The sequence below is a fragment of the Musca domestica genome, unplaced genomic scaffold, assembly GCF_030504385.1.
Source record: "Musca domestica strain aabys unplaced genomic scaffold, Musca_domestica.polishedcontigs.V.1.1 172, whole genome shotgun sequence".
In the NCBI taxonomy this organism is placed as follows: Eukaryota; Metazoa; Arthropoda; class Insecta; order Diptera; family Muscidae; genus Musca; species Musca domestica.
The window spans coordinates 1,114,400-1,134,937 of NW_026712232.1; the positions used below are offsets into that span (position 1 = coordinate 1,114,400).

The 20,538-nt window shown below is 36.6% G+C and overlaps 2 protein-coding genes across 3 annotated transcripts in view; one reads left to right on the forward strand and one right to left on the reverse strand.

Annotated features, from left to right (window-relative positions):
- LOC101901235 (uncharacterized) overlaps window positions 1-20,538 on the forward strand; it is a 187,548-nt gene that overhangs the window by 42,374 nt on the left and 124,636 nt on the right. For both annotated transcript variants that reach the window (XR_009341914.1, XM_059120749.1), the window contains exon 11: window positions 6,454-6,546. Coding sequence is in view for 1 of the 2 variants with exons in the window: in XM_059120749.1 (XP_058976732.1) it covers window positions 6,454-6,546 (93 nt within the window). In the remaining variant the exon portion in view is untranslated. The remainder of the gene's footprint in view (window positions 1-6,453; window positions 6,547-20,538) is intronic.
- Window positions 1,183-14,917, reverse strand: LOC101901509 (transcription factor SOX-2). The gene is made up of 3 exons (XM_005177191.4): window positions 14,300-14,917; window positions 7,992-8,363; window positions 1,183-2,596 (listed from the first exon to the last, which is right to left on the reverse strand). The coding sequence occupies exons 2-3, from the start codon at window positions 8,231-8,233 to the stop codon at window positions 2,035-2,037; spliced, it is 804 nt and encodes a 267-aa protein (XP_005177248.1). The 5' UTR covers window positions 8,234-8,363; window positions 14,300-14,917; the 3' UTR covers window positions 1,183-2,034.

A 20,538-nucleotide genomic window follows, 5' to 3' on the forward strand; every position in this document is an offset into this window, starting at 1 on the left:
AATAAAACAAAAATCGTTATTTGATCGAAAGGAGTTTTATATTGTCTTCGGATTAACTTTTCAGCTAAATATCTGAAAACCCCGCCACAATCTTAGTTTTTTTTTGAGTAAAATATTGAGAACTTAAACATAAGCGCCCTTGCTATTTTCGTAATTCCAGTGAACTATTTTTAAGAAAATTAAATATTGGACAATTTAAAAAAGTAATGAATGCATGATTTGTTGCTATCCCACTCAATTTGTCATGCCTTACCTTGCACTGCTTGAAAACACACTCGTGAAGGGATTCCTAGGTATTGCAAGGTTTTAATTTTTTGCGGGGAAAGTAACTGATGCTCATCGCTTAGAGTGTTTGGGTTTGTCACATGTCCACGCCAGCTCCTCCTACCAATTTCCTTTATGAAAATGTTCTCTAAAGGAGCGGGAGAAACAAATTTGTTTTTCCACTGATCATCCTAAATATAAGCTGGGGTATTTTGTGGCTACAAACATTCGGGGCCTACGGGCAACATTGCCGCATCGAGCATTGATTTTTGTCAACAGGCTAACTCGGTTTGGCTGAAATGCAACGAGGGTGAATTATGAGGAGTAATCATTCAAACCGTTCCACTGCTCACGAATTGTAATCCCACAGATGAGTGCGCGTTCAAGTGGGTGTTTAAATTGAATTTGACACGCTAAACGCCAGTGTTTATTTGCTGTGCGACAAGTGCCACGGGGACAGCCGCACCAAATCCTCCCCCAATGTATGAATGAGACTCTTTCTTTTTGTTTGGCTGGCTGGCTGGCTGGCTGCTCGACTGAGGTTGACGAGATTGGCGAGTGTGTATGTGTGTGTGTGTGTGTGTGTGTGTGTGTGCAGCCCAATCACTTTCACACAGAGTGCTCGTAATGCAATTTAACCTAATAATGAACGCATCAAGAAACATAATGTTGTCATCCCGAGTCGAAAGGCGGATGACAGTTGCCTTATTTTCTGTGTTCGCTTCTTCCGCCAAGGCGCGATGGTCTATCATCAATCAGGGACGGGGACGGGGACGGGGGTATGCGGTGGAATAAAGCAGACAAATGCTCCTGTCCTCTGAGTACTATTTCATCTGCAAGCGTCGTGTATGAGCTCTGTGACCTTCTCGCCGCCACTCTGCCCGAAGCAGAACTTCGAAATAAAACACAAGCAGGGGCTTCTTAACATTGAAAACCAAAAAGGTGATTAAAATTTATTTACTGGCATTATCACAAAAATATATACAAATGTAAATATGCATCGTTACGTAATTTACACGCCTAGGATATACATTAGACGATGTGTTCTCCGATACCAGATAGTGTGTGTATGTATGGATGCATGCATACACAATGTGCACTTAATACTAACCGACCACTGCCTTTCCATGGGAAATGACTGGTGCCCAAAGAAGTTTTTCACTCGACATTTGTTACTCATATTTGCCGAACGACGCTTGCTTGCACAGCGTTAGTTCAAAACGTCGTCCATATGGCTGTTATATCCAACGGAAGTTTTTACTATTCTAGTTAGAGAATGATAGCCGTTCTTCCGCGGGAGCATTACTTCCACGATAGTCGGCGCACGCATTACGTTCGACGGCATTCAAGGATTAAATGTTGTCGCAAAAATACACACATATATCTGAAATGATTCTTCAGAGCCAGTCGTTAGTAAATATGGAGGGATGGCGTTGCTCAGTATCGCTGGAATCGAACGACTCTGTCCATGTCCAAGTGTCAACTGGTTCAGCGTTAATGGGAACTATTTTAATGAACAGACAATTCATAGTTGACAGGTGACAGTTGAAGTCATCCGACATGAAATTGCGATAGAAAAGATTCGTGCAGCATGCATTTTTCAAAATATACCGAAAATTAGAAGAGGGACTGGGTCTGAAAAAAGTTTTCAGCGTTCGGAAACACATTTCCCGGGCTTGCCACAGATGTGCATTGGACAAGCGAGTAGAAATGATTAATGCTTTTGGCTTAGACGGCAGGTTCGGCAGCACCAAAACGCAATGGAGTTGGTCAAATGATATTACCAGACGCTTGCGTCGTGGCCATTGCTAATGTGGGTGACGATTTCGCGGACTTGATGCAGCCGAACGAGGATACCCCGGTGCTGTTGCTGCTGGGCGGAGAGGGTGGCGTTTCTGGGCTGATGAGGGGCGTGCATCCGAAATAGCGCCATGGGTGGTACAAACTGCCAGCGTACATCGCCTGAAGACGGGCCTGCAAGTCGAGGGCAATTGTTGGGTCCAGGGGGTAGTGTGAGAGAGCGGCGGGAAAGGCGTTTGAAAGTCGTGGGGGCATATTTAAAGTTAGTTCTAAAGGTGATCCGAAGGAATACTTCTGCGCAACGATGGTTGAAGGTGTTGGCAATCCACCCTGATGGCTAGTTCGCTGGTGGTTGTGTAACAGGCCGTTTGCTCCACCGACATGTGATTCGCCGTGGCTTTGTCCATTGCTGTTACTCGCATTTATGCTGTTGTTGTTGTTGTGTCCACCTGGTACGGGTGACTTATTTAGTGTCTTGGGCTTCCGCCTAGGTCGATACTTGTAGTCGGGGTGTTCCTTCATGTGCAAGGCTCTGTAACGAGATTAAAATGATCATAATTAGTTAAAGTCTTATCAAGTATGCTCCTGAAAATAATCACAAAAAATGCTGCGGCGATTTCAAGACCTTCAAAAATCCATGAATAAAGGAAGCATTGAAGTTTGGACATATTCAGATCAACCCTGATCAAAAGATTTAATTCTTATCTTCCCCAAAATTAAAGGATAATTAATAATTCCATAAGTAGAAATACAAGGTATAAATCACATTGACCCTAAAAAATAAGAAAAATTATAATTTTTTAAAGCCTTATTTATAAAAAATAAAGACACATTAGAAATTAAATAACCTTTTAAACCACCAGGAAAAATTTGCCAGTCAAATGGAGTCTGTCAGTTTTCGTTTTAAATTTTCGTCATGATGAAGTCGGCGGAACTTGGTAAGCACTTTCTACGTTTGATCTGAGCGAAATACATTCCTAAAATCCATAACAGTCGGTAGTGTGTCCCTAACAGTTATATTGTTATTTCAACTAAAATAAAAAGCTTTTCACATATCTTACCCAAAGCCTACATAAGGTCGGCCAAGAAGAGTACTTTTGGAAATAATTTGATAATAAACTTAGTAGTTTTTGGCCTGTTGCGATCTTACTCTGTTTGAATTTCAAACTTACTGGCAGACCTTATGTAGGGCATGATCCAATGATGTGTATAACTCAATTGAGAGTGAGTATAAGAGCGTAACCGAGAATCCACCATTCAAACTCGCTGACGAAAAGACAGAAAAGAGAATACGCGTATAACTGTGCCATTAACGTACGTTTTTGGGCAGCGAACGAAAACAAACGAAACGAATAACGTAATGATCCCACGAAGTCACAAACTTTAAAAATATTTTCAATCGTTTTGTACTTCAAGCAAAACAATACCAGAAGTACACAAACAATACGATTGCCTTAATGTACTTCGGCTGTGATTTGCCGAGCAGTATCGTTGCGAACGAATCGCCGAGAAACGTATCCAAACGTTTGCTGTGCAGAATGAGGACTGCTATATTTAGAGTCGTGATTGTAAATATTGTTTTTACACTGTTTCGTTTCCAATGTTGCGTCATCCAGCAGAGTACATTTCAGTTTTGTTTTTGTTTCCACTTATCTACGCAAACAGAACAAAATACAAAAGAAGTCCCGTTATCTTAATATCGGTTGTGTTTAGTTTCGTTTCGCTCTTCAAGAAAATACGGAACAAAACGATTGCAAACGTTTGGTAAAGTTTATTTTCGAACGCTGTTTTTTGGGCAGTTTTGCACATCAATGGCATGATCTTACCCATTGAATACTTGGAACGTTGTTGACATTGATTTTTGACATTTCATGTCTAGCTTTCTAAGAGATTTACTTTTTCACTATGGTAAAATGCTTTATAGGACCCTACTACCCAAATTGCATTGCATTGTTGCTTTGATTCGGTAGATGTCGTTGGTCCCATTATCATGACATAGCATTGTTATAGTCTAACAGACATTATAGTCTAACAGACATTGAGCAACGAAGCGAGAAGTTAAAGCGATCGGACGTGTTTTTTTCCTAGCTCCAATAAATAAGCAAATTGAGACGGTTTGTAAAATATTTGAACAATAAAAAGTTGATAAATATACCATTAAATGATTGCTAGTGCAGCTAGAGAAATTGGTTTCTATATTCAAATGATAATAAGTGCATTTTAACCAAAACATTCATGTGTTTTAAAACAAATATCGAAAGCATAAGAAAAAAAAAACACAAAAATAGTGGAGAGAGATTGAGAGAGTGCACAGAGTAAAACATTTTGAAGTTTATGCCAAATGTTATGTGTGAAGCAGTGCATTGTGCTAAAAAAAGAGAAAAGTAAAAAGCTTTTTTTTTTTTTTTTTTTTTTTTTTTTACACTTTCATCCTAAAACTGCGCATTAACAATTAGCCATTTTAATCCAGATTTGTTAATCAAATGTCGGCCTAAAAGTATGCTTTAAAAACATCAAATTTTTACTTTTGAATTTTAATAATATGTGGTGAATATATACATATACATGTGCCTAAAAGTATGCAAAGATTTTGAATACATTACAAAATAAAAATTTCAAATAAAACAATAAAAAAAAAAAAAACAAAATTATTCAAACTTCAATTTTTATTTTAAACTTCTATATTAATTAATAAAATAAAATGCCATCAAATACTGGCCGTAGAAGCCTGAGATCAAAAAAGATAGTTTGTGCTCACTGTAAACTTGATATAAATGAAGATAAAGATGATTATATTGAATGTGATAAATGCTCCAAACTTTATCATATAATATGTACAAAATTGGACAAGAAACAGTATGAGCATTTATTAAAACATGAAGAGGACGAATATATTTGTCAAGTTTGTGATGATAAACCGGATACTATGATAACAAATCAATTAAAACGTATGGAGGAAAAACTTGATAAGATTGATCGCCTCACAGAGTCAGTTGAATTCATGTCGAGTAAATTTGATGAACTGATGAAGAGTATTCATGTTAATACAAAAAGAATAGATAGTGTAGAGAAAGAAAATACAATCCTTAAATCGGAAATAAAAACATTAAAGGAATCCGTGAAAATGTTAAATGACCAACGGGTCAAAAATGATTGTGTCATAAACGGACTTAGTGGCACAGGTAATCAAAGTGCTGTGCAAGCTGTTATTGCCCTCTCAGAAACAGTTGGTGTTCAAATGAATGAAGAAAATATTGAAGAGGCATACTTTTTAAAAAAGAGAAACACATATTATTGAGGCCGTATCTTTTAATTTTTATTTTTGTCTTCGATGATGTCCGCCATTGCCTATGCATTTTTTTCCAATCATTGTAGTTTTATGTCCTTAGAATAGAGTAATTCAAAATGTAGGCCTATTCTGTAACGTTTATCGATTGAAAAGATGTTAAAATTAGTTTTGCCTGCCCTGTTCCAGAAACTGTAGGAATATACAGGTTTTGCAATTGTTTTCAATATCATAAAGGGAAAAATCGGTTATCGTGGAAAGAGTTACAGGATAGGTCTACTGATCAAAAATTTTTTATTGCATTTATGCTAATAGACACACCCGCATGTAAAAAACCATGGCAAAACAATAGAGGTCTACTCAATTGCTAAATCGAATATGGCAAAACTTTTCTAAAGTACCCATATCTTAGGAAGACGAATTTTATTTATCTTGTCTTAAGCTTAAACTTATAAAAACTTCAAATTAAGGAAACATTCTCGGTCCTGTTAGTTCTTGTGTGGTTCTCGAATAACGTTTTATTTCAAGCCAGTCTTTAACGCCACAATAACTGGCTGAAAAATGTTGAAAAAATCTTTACAATATCTGTTTTATAGATTCTGTATAAAATGGCATCTTTCGCTGACAATTTTCTGTAATGAAATTAAGGCCAAGTTCGAGGTGACAATCTTCTACCAGTATTATACAAAAACCAGTCGCGATATTGTCGATCTTCATACTCGTTCTAGATGCCGCAAAATTATACATTGAAACAAAATTCCACCATTTCATAATCAAACCTTACATGACTTATCGGGATAATATTTCAGTCTTCTGTTTTAGATTTTATTCGGCCATGATTTTTATACCCTCAAAAAAGCGCGAAAATCGCAAAATATTTGGTCGGAAAGAAATCTACATTTCTTTCCAGTTGTGCGCTCATCTTTAAGGAAGAACTGCAAAATTTAAATTTGACACTTTATGGACCTTAGATAAGAGTTTCCGCTGTCGTGATATTTCTTTTTTTTCTATGGCGTTAGTTAGACTGAATGGATTTTCTTTTTTCCCAAACCATCCGTTTATGACATTAACGAAAAACTAATTCATATTTTTTCTCATTTCAGTATTGCGGAGTTAATTGGCGATTATCTGATTCTCAAAATGTATCCCAGATTGAGAAGTCTGCCATGGATGACAGCAACGCAATGACATGTAGAGTGAGTACATTTTGTTATTTATTTATACACTTGACGCGTTTTACATACAAACATAGAACACATCTTTGGTTCTGAATGCGTGTTTGATGAGGATACTGTCTATTATTTATGAGTTTGAAAACTTCCATATTTTGACTCGAGTATTCGAATTTGGCGATACACATGTTCATACATATGCGCTCATTTGACTTATTTTTGAATTCAATGGGAATGTGAACGAACACCCTATAATGTTCTCACTTCGGTGATAAGTAGTAAATTTCCTTATTTTTAAGCCACACACACACACACACACATACATGCACACCTATGTCCCCTGGCACACGTAGAAGCTATTCTAATGAGCTTGATGGTGTCGTGCGTGTTTGCATTAGATATGAATGAAGGTAATGCGAAGTTATGAGTCGCCTGGCCGAACAATAGATCAGTCTACAATTATTGTCTTAATGTCAAAATTAAATGAAAATGAAAACAACAACAACAAGATATGAAACAGAAACAAATTCAATGGTGATCATTGTTCTTTGATTTGATTTGTCGATGAAAGAACTCTTTTGTTAGGGGTTCGATCCATTGTTTGATTCTGAAAAGACGCAGATGGTCGACACGGACACAACCAGCGCTATCAATTGATAAGCAGGAGAAAATGAGAAGGTAGAAAATTTTAAAAGCTGATATCCCACAAATTTGCCTGGAAATTAGCCGTAGCCGAAAGATAAGTGGTTGTTTTAGAGAAATCGCATTTAAAAAAGACAAGACAGCTTGTGGCGTGCATTAATTTAATAGCTAGAACATAAATGAAGTTATGAATGAAAATCGTTATAAGTGGGAGAAACTAAGGATAACTGATTAGAAACTAAGGACCAAAAATTTAGTGTCCTCTGCCATGTCCATTTGTAAACAATGTCATCTGAATAAGCACGATGCCTTTGAAATGTTTTTGATGCATAGATGACTAAAGTCCTACACAATTCTATCAATTCTAGATTATCCTTATTTGGTACCTTTTACTTCTTCCGGCCTGACAGAGTTATGGAACGTAGTTTCAATCGAAAATTCAGCTCAGAAAATACTTTTCCAGCTAAATTTACTCAATAAACTATTCCGAAAGGGTACAACAATCTTTACTCGTGTACGCATGTGTACTTAAGGTAGATTTACACAATTGAAGCATTTTGGAGAAAATTTTAATCGTGGAAACCTAGCTGTAATATATTTTATATTTATTTATTTATACCTCGAAATAATAAAATTCATTTTGACCTTTCAATGGAAGGATGTCGTGTGGCATTAAACGGATGACAACTCCTAAAATATTTTACTTTAAATACATTGATCTTTGGCGACATCAGTTGCAAAACATTTAGAAATTTATTTTGGCAACATCCGCTGACGCCAGAAAGGAAAGGAGGTGAGAAGGACATAGGGGAAATGTTATGGCTTACCTCAAGCGCTTCGCCTCGTCTATAAATGGACGTTTTTCTGATTCTGATAACAGTTTCCACTCAGCTCCCAATCGCTTTGATATTTCGGAGTTGTGCATCTTTGGATTGTCCTGAGCCATCTTGCGCCGCTGTCCCCTTGACCAAACCATGAAGGCGTTCATGGGTCGTTTGATATGATCGCCGTTGTGACTGTTGGCCGCACTGCTCTGTTGGTGGGCTGTGTGATTAACGGTTGTTGGCATTGTGTCGTCCACTTCTGTCGCGACGGAGACTGTTCGGGGAGTTGTGTCGGACAAATACGGAGCAGTTCTCTTTCAAGTCCTCTCGATTATGCTACAGATGAAATATCAGTGTTGACATACCATTTATAACCTAAAATCAAATAAAAATCGGATGGAATGTAATTATCTTGCCGAACTGCGTCCAATATTGTTGCGAATAAAAGATCATAGATCATAAAATTGTCTCATCGTTCAGGACCACATTTTTTATTGTATTGTAACATTCAGAACAAGGTCTATATAAGGTTCAGCACCATTCTTATTAATTAAATCACAATGTGTCTATTGACATCAAACTAAGTTGTTAGATGAGCTCACTGGCCGACCTTATACAGGCCATGATACAACTCATGTTGTGTAAAACGTCGAATGCATGCGTGAGGTATTATGTAGGGGTGTGAAATTAGTATTGTCTGGGGTTGTCACAATCAACACAATATGTAAAGATAAGAATTTAAGAACGCGAAACCAATTTTCCAAATTATTTACCTTTGACAACATCTGATTGTCAAAATGTACACTGGTGGCCAAAACTAAAGCAACTTAAATCGCAAAGACGATAAATGTCCTGTAACTTTTACAAAAATAAACAAATCCAGTTTTAAATGAGAGGTTTAATTCACTTCTAAGAAACTAAAAATAAAAACACAAAAATAATTTTGAACAAAAAATAATATGTGGAAAACTAAAATGACCCAATTTTTGCTTGGTCAAAACTAAAGCAACTTTTGATTTTTAATTTTAAAATAATTAAAGTTTGGCTATTAGTCGATAACGCAACCATTATTTTTGATAGCAACTGCACACCTACGAGGCATTGAAAGTTGTGCTTATTTATTTCCGAATCTCGCTTGATCTTCCTATCTACGATACTCCAAAGGTTTTTTATGGTGTTTAGGTCAGGTGATTGTGCCGGCCATAACAAAACATCAATTTTTGACTCCCGCTACCAATATTTGACAAGTTTTGATACAAGTTTGGGATAATTGTCATGCTGAAACACCCAAATCAGTCGAATATTTTACTCAGCGTAAGGGAACAACGTGATGTCCAACACATCTTTGTAAACAAACCGATCCACAACTTTCTTTATTTTATGGATAGGCCCAAGTCCATAGAAAGAAAAACAGCGCCACGCCATTTTTGACCCTCCCTCATGCATCACTGTACCTTTGCAACACTGCGCTTGAGTCCTTCATTTTTTGGTCTTCTCACCGTAAAATTTTTCACGTCTGAGCCTTTAATATTAAACGTAGACTCATCCCAGAAATAATATTTTTTCCATTCAGCTTGATTCCACTTAATATTATGGTTTCCGAAAGCCTTTTTGCTTTTTTTCAGATATAAATGGTTTTTTGATGTCTTACGGTCATGCAGACCAGCTGCCACTACTCGTCTACGCACTTATCTCGAGCTTATATCCAATGATTGCTCTCTCACAAATCCAGTTGAACTCTTAAATGGTTGTTTTTTATTTCTCTCACAATTTGTGGATCAGTACGGGCTGAAGTTTTTCACGGTCTTCATCCGTTATAGACTGTTACTACTGATCCAGTTTCAAAAAACCGACTTAGTATAGAAATAATTATGAAATCACATAAATTAAATAAATATTTCATAAATATTTCTCGGAAATCATTTTCTGTGATATGTTGTTTTGATAGTCACTGATAATTTGCTGTTTCATTCAGGTACTGTATTTGCTTCTAGCCATTTTTAAATTTTTTTTTGGGCAGTACTTAAAAAACGAAAAGAAAAACACATACTGTTGTAAAAAACTTCTCAAAAAGGAATTATGACAAGCGAAATTGTCGAAGAAAGCAAAAAGCGATAAATATCACAGTAAAAACAACTGAAATTGCAGCGGTTATATGAATGTACAGCAGAGTTGCTTTTGTTTTGTCCAAGCCAAAATCGGGTTAATTGACTTTACCAAACATTATTTTTTATATAAAAATGAATTTTGGTTTTATGTTTTAGGTTTTAGGTTTTTAAAAAGTGAATAAAGTACCTAATTTAAAACAAGAAAAACTTTCTCATTTTCTTAATTTTTAAAAAAGTTACAGGGCATTCATTCTCCTTGTAATTTCAGTTGCTTTAGTTTTGGCCACCAGTGTATATCCATTGTATATCCCAGAGATGGGAATCTATTTTCAATGTAGTTAAACTTGACAGGGTGAATTAGAAAAAAATGCATTTGTATTTGAAATGTGGTTGCCTCGATTTAATTGTTGGGGAAAAATCTAAAATTATCCAAACTTCTCTTGGGCTTTGACATGTCAGTTTATCCATGACAACCAAGAAACACTATAGGTTTCGCCCGCATAATTTTCCTGACCTGAAAATATTTATATGTAGATTTCCCACAATTTTACAATTTATTGACTTCTGTACCAAATAGGTCAATTTATTCTCAAAATGAAATGTTTATTTGTATTGTTTTTTTTCTGAAATGCTGTTATTTGTACTGCTATAGTTATAGTGAAGAATGAACCGCTCATTCACATTTTATCTCCTGAACGAATTTAGAGAGCATCTAACATTTCGTATACATAAGACAATTGAGACAGGTTTTCCAGAAATAAGCCCTTATTTAGGTAGAATGTCTGTTCGTTTTAAGATATATTTTCTACATTTTCACACACCTATTTATAAGATTCTGTTATAACACACCTATCAGCCAAGGCTAAGAATGTTGTAGCAGACCCATTCGTAGAATGTGTTCAGTATTTTACTAGTATTAATTTTCAAAGAAAAAGTGTTTTTGAGTTGGATTGTAACTGTGTTTCAATTAGCCTTAGTATCAGACAAGGCCTATTTAACTTGTCGGGAGCACTGCGAATGTCCAAAATCCATAATTTTGAAATATAAAATTGACTTGGTGCCTATAAACCTTTTTTCTGAGTTGCATTTGGATAGTTTCAAATGTAAATCGGTAGAGAGATGTTAAACTTCTTCATCTTTCGTGGAGTATACCTGGTCGTGTTTGGCACGTTAGTTAGGCATCCCTACGACAGGGAAATATGATACAATTGTCTGCAACAATTTGCAACTATGCGTGATTAACCAATAGTCGTCATTTTTCATTTACTTTATGATAACTTTTATTTACAATATTCTGAATTTGAAAGAATAATATTTAGCGTTGAAAATATCAAAGTACTTAAATGTACTAAAAACTATTCCATTTAAAATTCGAAACAAAAAAAATCGCATTGGCTTCCATTTTTGCTTTTTCGAATTATAAATTTGGATTCGAATTCTGAATTTGAAAGAGATCGGAATAATAATTCGCGTTGAAAATATTAAATTTCAACTCCTTACCCAGCGTATACAAACGAAATGACAATTGGATTCATGTATTGTAGAAGTACCAGAACTTGTCTTTGTGACGTAGAAATTTCTCTAATTTGACCATTTATTTTAATTGTTAAATTTTCAAATATTATATGCTGAACAAATACATAAATTATTTCTATTTCAATTCTATTAGTAGGAATTTAACTTGAATGAAATCAAGGAATATTAAATTGATCAAACTAAATAAGCGTTGTAGTTAATTATTACTTTTGATTTGCATACAAAAAGTATTGATTTTTCAATCTACCTCGAATATGAAGAGATATATTGCAATTAGTTTCGACCTAATCTTAGGTAAATTTCTTGTAATTATTTAATTGAAGCCAAAAAGCGGTTTATCACACTTAATGATTTAATTGAGTTCTTAACTGCGATTAAGGATGTATGATGTTCAATTAAAAGTTTCTAAGTTTTTTCTTTTAATGGTTAAATTCCACTTATATTTCTCGTCATATAGTTAAATAAAAACATTATATTTTCATTGTAAAATAAAAAAAAAAATAGTTCATAAATTTCTAAAAACAATTCAGTATATTCAAAGATTAATTAATCTCCCTAACATGTTCAGTGCCATACTCTAACTATTTATAACTATCCAACAAATTTTATTCTTTCTCTTCCTGCATCATGCGTTTGATTGGGCCAAAACGTTTTTAACCCATAAAAATATTGTTTCTAGACCCTGAAAAAAAAGAAACAGGAATATTTTCTGATTTTTCACAGACTACACCTTTTTCAAATGCAATTCGAAACATTTTATTTGAAAATGGAGAATTTCTCTTGTAATTCGTAATATTTCAATTTTAATTCGCGATTACCATTTTTAACGTTATAATTGTAATTCGAGGATTAAATTTGTTATAACGTAACGTTTGATGTTAATTCTGAATTATTTCATTTGAAATTTGATTCATTCCATTTTTGAATTCGAGACAAAAAATCGCAAAAATGTTTTACATTGGCTTCATATTTGCTTTTTCGAATTACAAGTGAAATAATTCGAATTTAAAATGGAATAATTCGAATAAAAATAGAAAAAAAATAAAATATTTCAAATTTCGAATACAATTTTACGAATTACAAATGAAATTCTCGAATAACAATTAAAGCGGTTCGAATCACATCTGGAAAAAAGTGCAGTAATTTTGCATGAGGTTAGGGTGGACCACAACTTTTGTGTGAAAATGCCGGAGTTTCCATTCAACCGGAAATATTTTTGATATTGAAATTTTCATGAAAAGGACACTTCTAACCCTTACATTGATGCTGATTTCATTGACGTATACAGTCAGATATTGGATAAAAACGAAATATATACAGGAATTGAAGCCTGCAAATATTTTTTTGATTCCCATTAGCATTTTTAAGTGCGTATTTAGAGGGCAATTTCCACGACTTTTTGAATGGTCTCGTGGTTCGGGTAAAAAACAAGGATAAGCCCTTTGCATTACTATTTGACATTATTTCAGGGATGAAATGGACCAAAAACACACACACACGTGCCTCAAATACGTGGAATGTTCGTCTGGTGAATGTAGCTTTCTGAAAAATATTGGCTTCAGATCAACGGGGACCGAAGGAAGGTAATGATGAGAACGTCCGACTTATATTAATTAATTTCAACTCCTTATCGAAAGTTCGAAAACGAGTCTTAATAAATATTTGGAATGATTGTTAAAAATAAACCAACTACACCTTCCAATAACTTGAAGGAATCGTTTACTTTTGTTAAAAAGTATTCCAATCTACTTATTGATTTGGAACGAGAGATCATACTTCTCATCGTACATTTTTCTTCCTAGTAATTATTTTCGAAAAGAATATTTGTTTACGACAGATCTTCACGGATTTGTTATCCAAGAGTGGGCTATTTTTTACTCGAAAGACAAATACCATATAGATGAGCGTTCATAGCCGATTGAAACGTATAGGCCTTGGGAATTTCCGAACATTTCAATACGTTCTTCATCGATATTGGCACATTTGCTACCAGAGGTAGATTAGTGCAAGATCCGCAGTTCATTGTCTGTGGCAACAAAAAAAAAAGCACCTGCACGAACTTTCAAGTCCCTCATGTCACTTACAAATGTCTACAGAATACAAATGTCTGCAGAATACACTTACAAATGTCTGCAGAATACATACAAAGTTTTCCCGTTTCCTCCACGTATCGGCGCAAATATTTTAGATATTTTCCATGATATTAAAATACATGTTTGAGATATGAATTTAAACTCTCTGAAACTTTTCCATTCTGACAGATACGCCCCGAAGTTTTCGGAGGGCATTTTATGTCAATTTAAACACATCTAACACATATAATCTAGCAATACAAATACATTATTTTTTGGAACTCAGCATAAAACCGACGATATATGTATGTAAGTATCCGTAGGACCCCGCAGCATATCACTTATTCGTTATGAATTAAAGCTACTGACGTGGGGGCAAATTAACACAATTCTGAGATTTCTTGTCTATCGCGACCATTTTCGCGTTTAAACAAATTTATCGCCATATGTTTGTAAACGGAAAGCCGATAATCTGGCCATGGTTTTGAAATTAGTATCCACTGACAATGTCCTCAATCCCCAATGTTAATCCAACTCGAAGTATAATATTCCACACTACAAATAGGTGTGCATATTTGAGAGAGGATTGTCGTACCAATTGTTTAACTGATTATCCCGCAGTTCGGCAGGGAGCGTTCCTTTATTCTCGAAATGGAAATCCGTATGAAACGATCCCCTATTCCCGGAATCAAAGGGGCACTTTCAGTCACTGTCCCGTTATATTGCGGATCTATTCCGTGGCGAACATTCATTAACTCGCGTGCGTTTGTTTAACTCGCTCACTGTCCGCTTCTGACCTTGCACTTTTAACGAATATGTAATTGCATTGGATGTCGGCTTGTCACTTCTTTCAGACCGACCGCGTTTTAAAAACAAATACCGCCGATACGGGCTTCTTTAGACGTTTCGTGTGCGGCACTCGAGCGAACGACACGAAATGAATTTTGCGGTTGTCCGGAATGTATATCGGTCTGAGCTCTTGCTGCCACTACTACTACCACTGCCACCGAGCGCACGGACGTGGTTGTAACTGTAGCACATGCGAATAAAAAGCCAACATAAAAAGCGAGTCAACCCTGCCGTTTCTTATAGTTATTGCTGCTGTTGTTGTTGTTGCGTTAGTCGTGTAGAGTTAGACGGTTGACGGCACCTTCCTTCTGGTTACACGGTTGTGTGGGCATTGATGGTGGAACCGCGTAAGCGATTTGTTTGTTATAGCTTTGGTCTAGCATAGGTATGTGGATACAAGCCACATGCACACAACAACATCTGGCTGTTTTTGTTGCTGTCGACTGATATTCCTGTGCGAGAGACTGTGGATGGGTGCAGGCATTGGCATCATTAGGGGCTGGTGTTTTGTTTTCGTCCTTTGTCAGTATTTTGGCAGGAGTGATGTAGCTATTGTGGCAGAGGAGAGGACACTATCCCACCCACCCACTTGCATGAGGATCGGATTCACACGTGGGAATGTGCAGCTTCACGTGCTAGTTGTGATAGTTGCAGATGTGATAATTGCCCATCGATGATTGTCCTTAGTCTGAGATTGATTGTCGTCACAATTTGGCTGCCACTTTGTGTCGGCTGTCACAAAACGACGACGATTCTGTTATGCAGCCTTAGCATGGCTAAACGTGTCAGCTGAATGTGTGTGAGTGTAAATGTTGCCGTGGTGTTTGTGCACAGATGAGTTCCCGCCAAATATTTGACGCATGCCCAGAACGTTCTCTACACCGTGTAGACTTCATGGACGACCACCGAGAAGTATGCTGTGCTACCAACCACTACCTCCCAGTCTGAAGGGCGGGTGGACGGCAAACAGACGGGTGTGAGCTTGGAAAGACAAATAACAAAAACCGCACAATAAAATCAAAGGAAATCCCCTTTACAATAAAAAGTTAACAAATGAAAATGGTCGTTGTTTGGGAATTCTCACTTTTCTACGCCGGCAGTCCCACACGTCCCATACAAACCCCAGTGCCTTTCTACGCGCATGCACTCAATTTTAGGGCAATTTGGCCAATAGCGAACACAAAGCCACCGAAGCAGTTAAATTGTTCACAATGTCATTTTGCCAGGAAAGTCTATCCCATTGTGTGCTGGTATTGTGTCAGCTAATGGGTATCGGATGTGTCGTCTCGTGGCTGCAGCCACCTGCCCCCACCCATCTGGCTGTGGCCAGATATCCGCCAGCAGTGAGCGAGGTCTATAAGCAGGCACAGAAGAATTCTCGAAACGCCAGTCCCACGTCCCCACTAAGACAATGTATTTATACAAATTATTCGGCTTATTAACCTGTTGCTGCCGCAGATATTAACTGGGAAGAAAGGACTTCAAGTGGACAAACAATTGGACTGCCAGGCTAATAATGTTTGTCATTCCCCAAGGGACAATTAGAAATTTGAGGTGTCATACTGGCCCCCTTGGCACTCGGGACCGAACTTATTGGTTCTATCTTGAGAGCCGAAGATAAATTGTGAGCTACATCCATTCTGATGGATACGTACGCATGTAAGACATGTGTGTATGTGTATTTAGCTGCGGCGTATGCACATTGAGTGGCTGAATAATTTTTGTCTCCGAGTGCCGTTATTAATTCGAACACAACGATTGTGGGGTGCTCCATTTGGTGTGACCGCACACCGCCAGACAAACACCGATGCAAAGGAGGACATTATAGCAAGTTAGCAGTCCTCCAAAAAGCCATTTAACTAATGCCGAAATTTATTGTTGGAAAATAAGTTAATATTTCAGGCTTTGTTCCGAATTTGGCGAACACACAATGTCAGCATAATGGAACGACGAATATCTGGCCGTTTCAATCATCTGTGTGTATATGTTTGTGTATGTGAATGTTGGTTCTAAGTTCTACACTTCGCAACACGGAACGAGAATCTGAAATGAAACAGTTTCTAAATCTGCAATGCCAATTCTCGAACAGTGATAGAAGGAACATCGGGGGGAAAACTCCTACTAGAATAACAGTTAAGAACATTATCCGTTTTTATACCCTCCACCTTGGAAAGGAGGGTGTATTAACTTTGTCATACCGTTTGTAACATCCCTGAATATTCGTCGTAGAACTCATAAAGTATATATATTCATAATCAACATAAGTCGATTTAACGATGTCCGTATAACGGTACCTCCCGATATTCGGTATCTTGATGATTTTTGCCACGTTTTTTCACGGATTTGTCTAAAAATTGGTATTTGTTGGTCATAATGAGTTCTGGCTCCGGTGGCGAAATATTGTATGTATAGGTCCACGTTTTGGTATAGCCCCCATATAAGGGTACCTCCCGATATTCGGTATCTTGATGATTTTTGCCACATTTTCCCACGAATTTGTATAAAAATTGGTTTTTGTGGGTCGTAATGGGTTCTAATGTTTCATTTACCCTAAGGTGGAGGTTATTAAAAGATCTGCCCGGTCGAACTTAATGTTTTTTCTTGTTTGTATTTCACTATTCTTTTGTGCGGTGTACACTAGCCACCGTGAAGGGCAGACAACGAAAATTTCCTAAAAAGGAAATAGATAAACGACCCGACAATCTATAATTTTGTCAAACAAGGAGCTGAATTCTTGTTCTGCGAAAATTTGGAAACGAAAAATGTTTTGTTTATAAAAATGTTATTTTGTCATTGATTTCCTTTTCAATCCATAGAACAAGATTTGAGCCCAGGACCTCATTTTCTGGTCTACGAAAATGTGAAATGAACTTTAACAAAGGAAAGAAATGTAAAAAAAGGAAATATCGATTTCATATTCACAGTATTGCGACCTCTAACGTTTTTGTCGCTACCGACAAAGCCCGGTACATTTCAGACGTAAAATACACAGCAAAATTTGCGTCAAGTATCCGTGATTCCAATTAAAAATGCGGCACTTATTGTTTTTCAAAAACAATTACTTAAATTGTTATACCCTACAACACTATGTGTTAAGGTTATTATAAGTTTGATAGGGTCAAAAATCGAAAAATTGGTTTCCCACCTCGAAATATTGGTTTCCCACATAGGAAAGTATATATGGATCTTCCTATCCCGCCGAGCTTAGTCGATCTAGCAATGTGTGTCCGTCCATCTGTCAATGTTAATTTGTAATCACGCTACAGGTCGCAATTATGGCCCGATCCTCACGAAATTGAAAATGGAAGTGGGGTTATGGTCAGAATAGAAGCCTATTGCTTTTAGGGGTGGTCGCATAATATTTAGGAGTTAAATGGACCAATAACTGAAAAATTTCCTGATTTCGCAGTTATTCTACAGGTCGCAATTATAGACCAATCGACGCGGAAGTTAGCATGGGGCTAGAGCTTAGGGCTGGGCAGAACCATTCCAATTTGGATGGTTATCGGGTAATATTTGGTGGTTGAAATAGACCATAACATTTGTGTTAAATAAAAGTCAAATTTTTTATTAAACCGCGAATATTTTAGGCGAAATGGTCAATTCTGACCGTTACGTAGATGCCGATAGTAAATATATTGGATCTTCCTATCCCGCCGAGCTTAGTCGATCTAGCAATGTGTGTCCGTCCATCTGTCAATGTTAATTTGTAATCACGCTACAGGTCGCAATTATGGCCCGATCCTCACGAAATTGAAAATGGAAGTGGGGTTATGGTCAGAATAGAAGCCTATTGCTTTTAGGGGTGGTCGCATAATATTTAGGAGTTAAATGGACCAATAACTGAAAAATTTCCTGATTTCGCAGTTATTCTACAGGTCGCAATTATAGACCAATCGACGCGGAAGTTAGCATGGGGCTAGAGCTTAGGGCTGGGCAGAACCATTCCAATTTGGATGGTTATCGGGTAATATTTGGTGGTTGAAATAGACCATAACATTTGTGTTAAATAAAAGTCAAATTTTTTATTAAACCGCGAATATTTTAGGCGAAATGGTCAATTCTGACCGTTACGTAGATGCCGATAGTAAATATATTGGATATATATATATATAGCGAAATATATACAATGTGTCTATACAAAGAAGGGAATGTTAGCTAGAATGGTTATATCTCAAAAATGGCTTGACGGATTTTGACAAATTTTGTCATTTCAGAATGTTCTCTTGGCATAAAAGAATAAAATCTAAAAAATCGCATAAAAATATGGCAATAATGATGTTAATACAGATTTTGTGATTTTTTTCATATTTTTTATCACATGCGATTTTTTCAATTTGACTTATAATACTGAAGTGTACATTTTGTACAACACAGGTTGGGGTTACTATATGCAGATTTCAATTATCGTTCGATCCTCACGATAATAATCGTGTTCATAAGGGGTAGGGTTAGGCTCAGAAGGGCTAGGCCTTTTATTTATAAAGATGTCCGCAATATATTTAGGGGTTGAAATTGACCAGCAACTAAAAAGGTTCCTGATTTTGCAGCCGTTATAAAGGTCACAAATAGAAACCTAGAGTTTAGGACAGCGGATAGAATGGACCACTACTTTTGTGTTTGGAATTAATAGCAACATTTCCATTCTACCGAATCGCTGAATATAACTTACCAGCGAAATCCAAAATACACAAAAGGCGAACTTATGGCTTTTTATGCGGATTTCGTTGACGAATATAGCCAAATATCGTAGACAAGCAAATCATATAGATGAGTCTAAATTTGGAGATACAGAAGGGCCTCTTGCAATTGGAGATGATCGCTGAAATATTTAGGGGTTCAAATGAACCAAAAACAGAACAATTTTCCTGATCACACAATTGAAACCAATCGACACGGAATTTTACATGAGAAGAGAGTTAAGGACAGGAAAGAAGTCTAGCATTTTGGATGAACATTGGCTTATATTATATTAAAATGGACCAGAACAACTAACAACGCGATGGAGTGCGTAAATAGTGGGCGAATGCCCCTGGTCAAGGGCAATATCAGGGCAGTGCTGTATGGCATAATTTTAAAAGCAAAATCTTCAAAATGGCTTTGGACATAAGGAGCTTCTAACATATTGTATTGTTGTAGGATATTGCATGTTCGGCCCCGCACGACTATAGCCTTTGCCTTTGCTTACTTGTTTTTTGGTAACAATGTTGTTTATGGTACAATATGACCCTAGAGTAATGCTGGAATCAAATTCAGTATGACTTCAATGTTTCGGATTAATCCCATTTTTGATGTAAAACAGATATAAACATTTGAGATATACAATTTCGCTACAGTTTGGGAAATTTCCACAGTGTGTGAGTATTTTGTTCTAAAAATAAAAAAATGGAAAATACGTTTTATTTTTCACAAAACGCCGATGGCGCGGAAACATTTTTCAAGGTAAAGAAAAGACGACATCTCGTTTTTATGTTTTCTATGATTGCGAAAGGTAGTATATCTAATGAACAAATGTATTTTGATTTCAAACAGAAATGGACGTTGATATTCCCACGATCTCCTATTATATACAAATTTTCCATGTAAATACTGAGCTATAATTATGGTCAGAGCTCTTATAACTGTGGCAATGGGCTGTACACAAATATACTATTAGGTATATACTATTAGGTCCCCTTTGCGTAGAAGCGGGTGTCACTTCTCTAGCCATCCCAGAAGAGCTTCATTTTCCACATTTGTTGAAGCTACATTGCCCAACTCCTCTTGAGCGCGTCAATCCTCAAATCCTTTTTGTACAAATGGTTGCATGCAGTGAAGCATTAGCTGCCAATAAATAAAGTTTTACTTTATTTTCAAGACTTTGCGACTTGGGTGAGATTCCAACCACTAGGTAATCTGTCTTCATCCTGCAATATTTTTCGTAGAGTTTTAAAACATTTTTTTACCATCAAAATTTTAGCTTTTCCAAGAAGCTCTTGCACCCAA

Coding starts and splice junctions, on each gene's coding strand:
- LOC101901509 (XM_005177191.4), bottom strand. CDS start 8,233: ATGCCAACAACCGTTAATCACACAGCCCACCAACAGAGCAGTGCGGCC. Junction 2,597..7,991: donor GACGAGGCGAAGCGCTTGAG/GTAAGCCATAAC, acceptor ATCTCGTTACAG/AGCCTTGCACATGAAGGAAC.